At 39.2% G+C, this 11,117-nt stretch overlaps 1 protein-coding gene across 2 annotated transcripts in view; it reads right to left on the reverse strand.

Annotated features, from left to right (window-relative positions):
- The window catches only part of PHC3 (polyhomeotic homolog 3), an 85,350-nt gene extending 74,505 nt beyond the window's left edge, over nt 1–10,845 (reverse strand). For both annotated transcript variants that reach the window (XM_082655199.1, XM_082655198.1), the window contains exons 1-4: nt 10,822–10,845; nt 8,107–8,272; nt 3,761–3,916; nt 2,557–2,634 (exon numbers count right to left, since the gene is read on the reverse strand). In XM_082655199.1, the coding sequence (XP_082511325.1) occupies nt 2,557–2,634; nt 3,761–3,916; nt 8,107–8,272; nt 10,822–10,835 (414 nt within the window). In that variant the 5' untranslated portion in view covers nt 10,836–10,845. The remainder of the gene's footprint in view (nt 1–2,556; nt 2,635–3,760; nt 3,917–8,106; nt 8,273–10,821) is intronic.
- Nucleotides 10,846–11,117: the final 272 nt, after the last annotated feature.

An 11,117-nucleotide genomic window follows, 5' to 3' on the forward strand; every position in this document is an offset into this window, starting at 1 on the left:
ATCTTAGTCCCACTAAATTGAAGTACAGACATCAACCTAAAGACTTGGTCCCAACTAGTTTTAGAGATAATCAATCATACACACACACACACACACACACACACACACACACACACACACCAAAAACAAAAAAAAAAACACCACTCTCACTACTGGTAAGAGTCTAGAATTAGCCTTTCTGTTCTCATGACAGTAAAGAAGAGGATGCTGGCACCACTAAATACCTATACATTCAATTAACAATGGTCTCCTCCACATACACAGTTTCCCCAGGTGTATGATTGGACTTCTTACTTCGTTTTTTAAAATACAATATTCCATTTCCCCATTGGCATTCCACTCCTACTCTGAACCCCAACCTATCTGGCTGGTGACTTGACAACTTACCTTGTAGCCCTCTTATCTACTGGAGGCTGGACCCTTCCCTCATGTCATTCACTGTTATCGGAAACCTATTTCAAAATAACCAAAACTCTGAAAACCAGCAGACTGCCACCTGACGGCTCATTATTATCACTACCTAGAGATTTCTGCTACCATGCTCTGCCCCTCTTTTGGAGACTGAGCTAAATTTACTAAGCTACCTTGAGTATCATAATTTGGACTGCAAGTCCACTCACTTGATCTACTGCTCAGCTGGGACAGAAAACAGAACAAATGCTATGTATTATTCCCGTGTTTTTTTCTAGACATCTATTCTCCCTACTTCTTTTCCCCCACCAGCCAGGCACAGGTTCTGGCATTCTTCATCATACAAGGCTACCTGGTTTATGACAAGTAGCACTAGCAATTTCATAAAAAATAAGCACAATCACTGAAACTGTGATTGTAAAAGTCACATACATAAAATCATAATGAAACAAAAATGGTTTAAAAGGATACCTTTTAATAATGTGAAGGGAAAAAAATTCAGACCACATATCTCTATACATATATACCCTAATGTCATTCCAGTACTTCACAGAATAAAGAATTTATCTATAATTTTTTTAGCCAGTTTACCAGTCCTTTCCATAACTACCAATGTATTAGTTAACGATATTATCTGACATCAATATCGGTAACTATAGCATTAATGCTTAGGGCTAAATTACATTACTTAAATTTTTCATTTTCTTCAGTCTAACATTTTCAAGTCGTTAAGTAATTTCTTTCTTAACTAATTTTATTCACATTCCAGGATACTTCCATGCTAAAATGTAATTTTTTAATTAAAAATATCAGCTCAATAGCCCAAAAATAACTGTATGCTCATCATACATGTACTTAGTAAAGATCACAACCTTAACTAAAGAAATACAGCACAAGTTCATCTTCAATTCCTCAGCAATCTATAAACTATACTCCATTGGATTCAATTTTACAAAGCTTCAAAGTATTACCATCCTGGATCAGGAAAAAACAGCTAAAGAGGATGTTATTAGGTTAACTCAATGGTTCTCAACAAGGGGCAATTTGGCCCCTCAGGAAACATCTGGCAGTGCCTGCAGACATTTTTGGCTGTCACACTAGGGAAAAGAGGCGGGCATAGCCTACTGGTATCTAAGCTAGGCATGCTGCTTAATGTCCTATAACGCACAGGATAGCCCCCCTACAAGAATTATCTGGTCCATAATGTCTATAGTGATGAGGCTGAGAAATACGGAACAACTGATGAAATCTGTATATGAACGGCACTGTATCAATGCTAAACTTCCTGAATTCGATCCACTTCATGTGGCTCATAAAAGAATGACTTTGTTACTAGGAAGTACATATCAAAGTTATTTAGGAGTAAAGGAACATGTCTCAACTTACCCACAAATGGTTCAGAAAAAGGTAACTGTATATATGTAGATAGAAAGAATGCATGATAAAGCTATGAGCCAAAATGCTAACAACTGGTGAATCTGAGTAAAGGGTATACAGAAATTTATTTTATTATTCTTGCAACTTGAAATTATATCAAAATAAAAAGTTAAACAAGTATTACCACACCTGTAAATTTCTTTTAACTGGGATACTCTGCACAATTTCCCAGTATATATGTGCAATACAACAAATCACCTTTCTTTTACTCCTTTCTCAAAATAAATACCACTATCTTGAATGGATACTTGTAAATTTGACCCACATAACTCAAGTAAGCATAAACTGGAAAGTAAAATTTCTAAAACGTGAATTGCACAGAAAGAGCTAGAAACATTTAGATGTCTACCAAGGACATGACATTCTTTAGTATATCACAGTAAAAGTATGACTTAATTCCCTGAATTATATGTTTCATGCTTTCAATGCACACTGAAAACTGCAATCATTCAGAATCACAGAAGATGTGAACACAGTCAGTGGGAAAACATACATAAGAAATAATACAAAAACTTTTTTAAGACTCAGATTTTCAGAAGTTTGACATTATTTCCAAATTCTTGAAATGTATCATTCTTGTTTCTAGACACTTGTTATTTCAATAATATTAAACAGATAAACAATAACAGTTTTGTAAATATTAACAGTTCACTTCTGAAAAGCAATAATTTAAAATTTTAAAACCAGGAAAAAATTTCGGGCACTTACAGATGTCTGGGACATACTTGACTGCTGTGTGACACTTCCTGTGGGGGATGTAGGTGGTCTTCCACTGGACAAACTTGCCTAAAATAATAAAATCTTTATAATATGTCTATAAAAGCCTGAAGTTAAAAACTTTCTGGTACCAGGATACCATAAAACCACAATAAAAGTCAAAACATCTATTTTACAGTTATTTTACAGTCAACATGGATTAAGCTTTAGCCAAACAGATTAAGAAAAAAAGAAAACACTGAACAGTGAAAACAGAAGACCCAAAGGCTAATCTTATTTTAATAGCCGCAGTCATTGTCAGTTTTACTCTACAGGTCTCAGTCTTCTTTGAAGTGAAATCACTACTCTAATGTTATGAAAAAGAAATTGGAGCTATATCAAGTACCAGTGGGTTTCGGTTTCCTTACTTGTATCATGTACACGACGTTATTTAAAATTACACTACCGAGAAGAAGTAACAGCTGGGGATGTGTTTATAACAGAAATAAACCTTTTTTCAGGTTCAGTCAACTGAGATTCTCCTTTGGTGAGGACATTTAAGATTAAATCTCACATACAGTTTAATTTAAATAAACAGTGCAATAATAATGAAGATCTTTTTAAAAACATAAGCATTTAATCATAAAATCATCCTGTTAGCAGTAGGAATCATGAGTGGATTTTAGAAAAGTGTACATACATATTTTTATACAGAACATTCCTGGAGGGATACATATTAAACTTTTAGTGGCCACCTCTGAAGAGTGGAAAATAGCAGGGGATATGGAAAAGGAATACCTCTATACTTTACCTCTTATGGTCAATTTTATACTGTTTGTTTTTTTTTTTAATGAGTGTAAATTACTTATGTAATTTAAAAAACCTTTTTTGTTAAAATGTAGATAAGATTCATGTAACCCTAACTACTCACTGTTGTACCTAAAATTTTACACACAAAACCATGACATTAGTATAGCATTTCTGCAATGTAGATTAAAAAGCAGAGGGACAAAAGTTAGCAATAGAGTAACACATAAAACACATTCATTTGTTTTTAAACTAACCTCAATCTGGCAGCCTATTATATTTCCTTAAGAAAAAATAATCACAGGACACCTGAAAACTCTAAAATAATACCAACATATTTATTTTCAGGAATTATCTGCAGGTCATGTCAACTTTGGCCTCATAAGTTCTTAATTCAGTTCCGTCTCACCTGAACAGCAGCAAGGCTCTGAAGCTGGGAGCTGCTTAAGTGCTGCTGCTGGAGAGCTGCTGTGTGCAGCATTAAGTGCTGTTGCTGAGCGGCATACATTTGCTGTAGATACTGAGCAGCTGAGCTGGGAGGGCGGTGCAATGCCTGTTGAATTACCTGTGATAAGTCAATTGAACCAATGTCAAACCATAATCTTAACCATAAAATAAAGTATTAAAAAAGCAGCAGTTTAAAATTTCACTACTTTAAGAGAATGGACTTGAGGACGCGGGGAGGGGGAAGGGTAAGCTGGGACGAAGTGAGAGAGTGGCAAGGACATATATACACTACCAAATGTAAAACAGATAGCTAGTGGGAAGCAGCCGCATAGCACAGGGAGATCAGCTCGATGCTTTGTGACCACCTAGAGGGGTGGGATAGGGAGAGTGGGAGGGAGACGCAAGAGGGAGGGGATATGGGGATATATGTATACATATAGCCAATTCACTTTGTTACACAGCAGAAACTAACACAACATTGTGAAGCAACTATACTCCAATAAAGATGTTAAAAAGGGCTTTCCTGGTGGCACAGTGGTTGAGAATCTGCCTGCCAATGCAGGGGACATGGATTCGAGCCCTGGTCTGGGAAGATCCCACATGCCGCGGAGGAACTAGGCCCGTGAGCCGCAACTACTGAGCCTGCGCATCTGGAGCCTGTGCCCCGCAACAAGAGAGGCCACGACAGTGAAAGGCCCTTGCACCGCGATGAAGAGTGGCCCCCGCTTGCCACAACTAGGGAAAGCCCTCGCACAGAAACGAAGACCCAACACAGCCAAATATAAAAATAAGTAAAAAAAAAAAAAAGTATAGCATTGTCTAGAGTCTGTGCATGTACTTTAAAAAAAATAAACTAAAATAAAATTTCACTACTTTAATGTTCAATGTCATATCAACATAGTTCTCTCCTAGTTACATATCACTAGGATTCACTAATCTGTACAAATTAAAGTTACCCAGTAGAGGCAATTCACAAAAGGAAAAAGTGCTAAGTAAGCATGTGAAAAGATCTTCAATCTCACTAGTAGTCAAAACTTACAAATTAAGACACTATTTTCCAACATTCCAATGGATAAAGACTTAAAAGAATACTACTACTACTGGAGAAACAGATACACTCATACACTGTTAGTAAGAATGTAAATTGGTATAACCACTTTGGATAAAACTTGGTAGGATTTGCAGCTTGTGTAGCGAGGATATGTATACCCTGCAAGCATTACGAATATCAATGTAGATCAGTGCCATCCAATACAGCAGCCACGAATCTACTGAGCACTTACAAGGTGGCTAGTGCAACTAAGGAACTAAGTTTTTAATTTTACTGAATTTTAATTATAATTTAAATATAAAATAGCCACATGCAGCTAGTAGCTACTATATTGAACAGAGCAGATATATCTATTAACAAAAAATTCCCAAATATATCATTAGGTGAAAAAGCAGGTTACTAAGTGTATAGAGTAAGATACGATTTATATTAAAATATTTTAAAGAATATTCAGGAAAACATTAAAAGACTACTGACGGGTAGCTAGATTAGAAGTGATTTTTACCTTCTCATTTGTATTTTTCTTTAAATGTCTGAAAATACTTAGCTTCATTATATTAATAACCACTTAAAATTATAAAGCTATTTTTTTAGGAAATTACTAAATAATCACTTTTTAAAATGTTTTTAAATGTTTTTTAAATGTCAGATTCAACTGTTTCAAAACAGAATAAAACTGTTCTTACTAAAAAAAAAATTCCTGGTAAAGTGTTAATGACTGTGACTATTGAAAACTATGAACCTGAACTTCATAAATCGATAAGTATAGAAAAGCAAGTATTCTAATAAGAGGAAAATCCTTTATCTGTCCAAATGGTAAGTCAGACTTACCAGTACTCTGCAAACACATCCTAAAGTCACATCATGCCCATGATGACTCTGAAACAGCACCCTAAATCTCAGCATCAAACCAGAGTTTTCAAAGAGCTAAGGGAGTAATAGAGCCATAATCCTACAGCTTGAGCTTCTGAGTCAGGCCACCTTTACCACAAACCTATGAATCTCTTTATCCAAATTCCAAGAAAGCATATTTCCTTGTGTTTTTTACCTTAGTGTGTTCATATCTCAATTCCTCAACAAAAGACTGCTATACCAGGCTTCCCTGGTGGCACAGTGGTTAAGAGTCTGCCTGCCAACACAGGGGAAGTGGGTTCGTGTCCCGGTCCGGGAGGATCCCACATGCCGCGGAGCGGCTGGGCCCGTGAGCCATGGCTGCTGAGCCTGCGCGTCCGGAGCCTGTGCTCCGCAACGGGAGAGGCCACAACAGTGAGAGGCCCGCGTACCGCAAAAAAAAAAAAAAAAAAAAAGGACTGCTATACCTACTGCAGACTCTTGTCACAAAACCAATGTAGGCTTTTGACACCTAGTTGCAGGGGACTATAGATCTGCATTGTGATTTAGAATCACAACAATATGTCTTTTTCGTCAGGTAAATCTATATATGTTCTTCTAATTCCATAAAAAATTTCTAAAATCAAACTGAAATAAAAAATGAATAACCTATTTGGCACATATTTCTGTCAGAGTATAGTAATTATTTTCTATTGTCAGCACAGTCTTTCATTACGATTCAACACTATACTCATGGGAGAGAGACTCTTTAAATGCAAGTTAAAGATACAGCATATTGTTCTTATTTTGTTCCTATGAAGGAGCAAAGAAGGGGAAGAGGATTCTCAGGACTGAAAAAGAAAGCTGAAAGGTATTAAAGAACTACTTAGGTAGTTCAGTAAATATTGATTTGATTACATTTAAAGGGAAGCAATTCTATGATCTCATAAGAATTAGAGTTAGTGCTATTTGTGAGATATATCTGTATCTACACATCTTCAATAACTTTTTTTTATTAACACATCCAGCTTAGGTAAAGCTAGAGAACAAAATGGCATTTAAAATGTCACATCATCTGTATGCTCAAGCTCTAGATACTCTTCCCTATATCCCTTGCCTCAGAGAAAGGTGAAAAACATTAAAAACACACTCTCCATTCCAGTTTGAATTCTTACTGAACTGACTAGGTCTCCAACAATTCTGATTCTACTCCACAGTAGCTTCAGAATCCTAAGCCACAGAACAGCTAAATAGCCAGTATACTGGGATCTCCACTCTAGAAAAATGTATCAGGGAGATGACTACATCACAAACAAGTAAGTTAGCCATGGCATGCAGGATCTTCACTGCAGCATGCAAACCTCTTAGTCGCGGCATGCATGTGGGATCTAGTTCCCCAACCAGGGGTCGAACCTGGGCCCCCTGCACTGGGAGCTCGCAGTCTTACCCACTGGACACCAGCGAAGTCCCAAGGGCACAACTCTAAAGCTACAGTACCAACTAGTTATGTGGGTTTAGGAAAGTTATTTAGCCAATTTACAACATCAGTTTTCCCATTTGTTAAATGGAGAAAATCCATATTAAGAACCTATCAAATGCTTGGCACATAGCAAGTATTCAATATATATTAGCTATTACTGTTTACTGAGTATATATAATGTGCCCCACACAATTCTAGATGCTTCCTTTAATCCTCGTAACTAACTAAGCAGGTGGTCTCATCCTCATTTTTCAGTTTCCTGAGGCTCAAGGAGATTATGCCTCTCACCCAAGGCTACATATCTACTAATGATAAAGAAAATGGAATTCAAAGAGCACATCAGATTGCAATGCCCATGCCCTTTTCATGCTATACCATATTGCCTCAACCTCCATTATTATAAAGGTTAACGACGTAAACTTTATTTTCCCAACTAAGTGAAGAGCCTAAGACTTTTCCTAATTAAAGATTCCCTTCCTCCTCTGCCCCTTAGAGCTCTTGAATGGATCCTCCTGTTTAGGGTTCTTAGGCCACTTGGGTTTAAAATGAACCTCTTAACGTATCTACAGAGCTGAACAGATCTGAATAGATCCTAAGTCCATATTTTGGGTTCATATGTAAAATAATCAGAAAAACCTAGAGCCATTCTTCATGTTGGGGCTCTTGGTTGAGTCTGTCAATGTTGTAGCAGTACCTAGAGACCTTCCAATTATAATTTTCCCAACATATTGTTTTATAAGCTACACGCTGACAAATATAGGCCCTCTCAATAGAATGATTCTTCAATAACTCTGTTGCTTGTTCCAAACATGAACAATTCTAACTGTACTCATTTAGAGGGTATCAAGTAACTCATCTGAGGACATGAAACAATAGATTCATCTGGCTTAAGCAAAAAGTAATGACATCCTCAGTCTTAGCCTACGCATCATGGTAACTGAAATACCTGTACAGCATGTCGGTCTGAGCCACTATAGACAGAGATCTGTGGTTGCTGCATTCGAGAGGAGGAAGTGGTGATGGTGGTCGTGGTAGTGCTACTGGTTGTTGTCGATACCGAAGATGTTCCAGGGTTTGGTTCACTATCCATAGCTGTACTGTGGTCCTTAAACCTAGCAGATAACACAAAGGATTTATATTGGCAAAAGCATTATCTTATGGTGTTTAAAGAATAATTATTCCAAGAAATAATCAGCAACAGTCTAAATTTCTAAGAAGGCCCTCATTAAATACAGAGAGCACACAGTCACCATAAATACGTGCCAGGGAAAAATACTTCACAAATATATAGCATATTTAATGGTTCATACCTACTAAATTTGAATTCAAATGACTCAGGATATGTAATTCAGATAAAGCCTGGCCTAAAGTTTACCTTTTTATTGTTGAAGGAAGATGAGTGTTTTGAAACCAAAACAGGTGATGACGGAATACTTAACTACCTAGGAAAATTAAAACTGAAGCAATGTCAGAGTATTAAAATATTTCTTTATATTCTTGTGACCATACTAATTACAAATTTAAAGTCATTCTTATCTAGACATTAAAATAGGATGCCTATGGACTTGTGTTAGCTTAGTTTAGTAGTTTAGCTTAGTTTAGTCAATTAGCTTAGTTTTTGGTTACCATATATACTTTATTTAAAAATAAGCTCTCTTAGAAAATAATTAAAAAAAATAATTTATTAACTCACACTGCTTTCCCTCTAATTATTCTACAACATTGTCCTCACTACATGTAATAACTGAGTAATACTCACAAGCACATTACTCTGACTGGGTAAATAAGAGAAGCAGCTGAAAACAATTTCTCCACTTCCTTACAAAAATCTCTTTTTCACAAATAATAGCTCCAAATTTTGAAAACAGCATAATTATGTCACTTTCCTCATGTACGGACAGTAAAGTGCAGTTTTGTACCACACTGATTCTTTTCCCTACAATATTACAAACTCATTTCACTGCTGTGGTACAAAATTCCACTAAATACAGAATCTGTATTTTAACAAGTTCAAACAACATATTAAGTCAATTCTGAGGGGCTTAATATTGTTAGTAAACGAGAACTACAATATTTTTTTGAAGGGTCAGAAATGCACCACAATGGTGAAAAGCACACTTGAGAATATACTGGCTTTATCTGCTTTTCTTATCAGTCTTTTCTTCTGAGAGACAAAACCTGACCCACCTCATAGAAGCAGCATTGACAAGAATGTAACAAGAACACTTTCTACTTCATGAAAAGACAAAGGAATTTGGCACTAACTGTGTATGCACGCACTATTCCCATACGGTGTCCTTTTATGTACAAATTTTCTTTGTTCTTTATATCATGTATGTAAATAGTATTTATGTGCTCTTTCAGGAATCAAATGGTTAAAAAAAATCCCGATTTAATAAGAGGAAAAGTGAAAGGAAAAAGTGGGGGGGAGCTGACTCTTACTAATTATTTTGATTAGTAAATACCACATCTTTATGCTTCGCTGGGTTTTTTTTGGGGGGGGCGGTTTGTAGTTTTGCAAACTGCCTTCCAATCATCAAATCACAGCATCATATGGTAACTATTCAACAGCATACAGACATAGCGGTAGATAAACTTTTTACCGAATTACTACCTGTCATAGCACTTCTGAACCACGTACCAAAGATATGCAAAAAGCCAGCTTAAATTCTGGTCCTTTTACAGTGCTATTCTGCTCAGCCATGTGCCCAACCTCAAACCCTACGGTAAGCAGTTCAGTAACTAACTAAATATGGTCACAGAGAATCCAAATGCGAGACACAGGTCTAAACATCGGTGGGTAGAACTGGCCAAGCCAGTGCACTGCATTTGGAGACCTGGCACAAAAGAACAATTTTGGTAACTCCGCCGTCTACGCACAGTTTTGCCTGCAAAATACAAACGGCAGTTCTGCTGCACCAGCGGCCTACCCAGGAAACACTAAGTTTGAGTCGCTAACTAAGCATACCATCACACCGCCACACAGGAATGTGGCCCTCTAGGGCGGCATCAACACTGCAGCCAGAGACCCGAAGGAAAGGAAGATCTTTCCTTGCAGGGTGTTTTCAGCCTCGTCAGACTCGCAACAGACCCCGCCGCTGCAAGGCCGGCGCTGCGACACCTCCTCCAAGCCTCCCGGGGGAGGGCGGTGAGCAGCCCCACGTCTCGCGTTCTCCCACTGAGAGAAGCAGTGGGGTGGCGCTGGGCGGGGTGGCGGGGTGGGGGGGGGGAAGGAGGCGAGCGCGAAGGAGGCCTGGCAGTGCCCGCCCAGCCCTACCCAGCCTCCGCGGGCCCCCGGCTCGGCAGCCGTCACAAGGTTGCCCGCGGGGCCCACTTGCAGGGATGACAGCGCCTGAGGGGTCCAGTCGGGCTCATCTTCCGGAAGATTCCTACGGTCGGGGTCCGAGGGACAACCCTGCGCACAGGGCCCCGCAAATCCGGGGACAGACGGCGGAAGGGGCGCTCCCGCCTGGAGGTAACCGGACCCTTACAGTTCTCCTCCGTCTCCCCACAAGGGCCAAGCGGGGTCCTCCACGATAAGAAAGCTCTCACGTCCCCCTTTCCCCGCACTGCCCGCGAAAGAGCCCTGAGCTCAAGGGGACGTGTCGCTGCCCCCCACTCGCCCCCCGGTTACGACATTAGTCACCAGCAAGTAACTCACTCCGCTTCCGCCATCTTCTCTCCTCCATCACTACCATGGGCTGCGCATGCGCCCCCCGGCGGCCACGGCGGCGGCGAGGGAGGGGGCGGGGTCGGCTAGCCTCGGGCCCCCGAGGTCACGTGGGGGCCTCGTCTTCCAATCCCCCCTCCCAGTACAAGCCTTGCTTGCTGTGGAAAGTGACCAGGTTTCCAGTTTAGATACCAGTGTCTCACCTTCCCCAGTGCTCGCTTTCTTTTGCTTAGGGTCTTCTTCCTCTTGGGGAGGGTGTCTGTAACTAAGATGTGAAAAGTTCTGAT

Source organism: Grampus griseus (assembly GCF_964374135.1).
Source record: "Grampus griseus genome assembly, chromosome: 5".
NCBI lineage: Eukaryota > Metazoa > Chordata > Mammalia > Artiodactyla > Delphinidae > Grampus > Grampus griseus.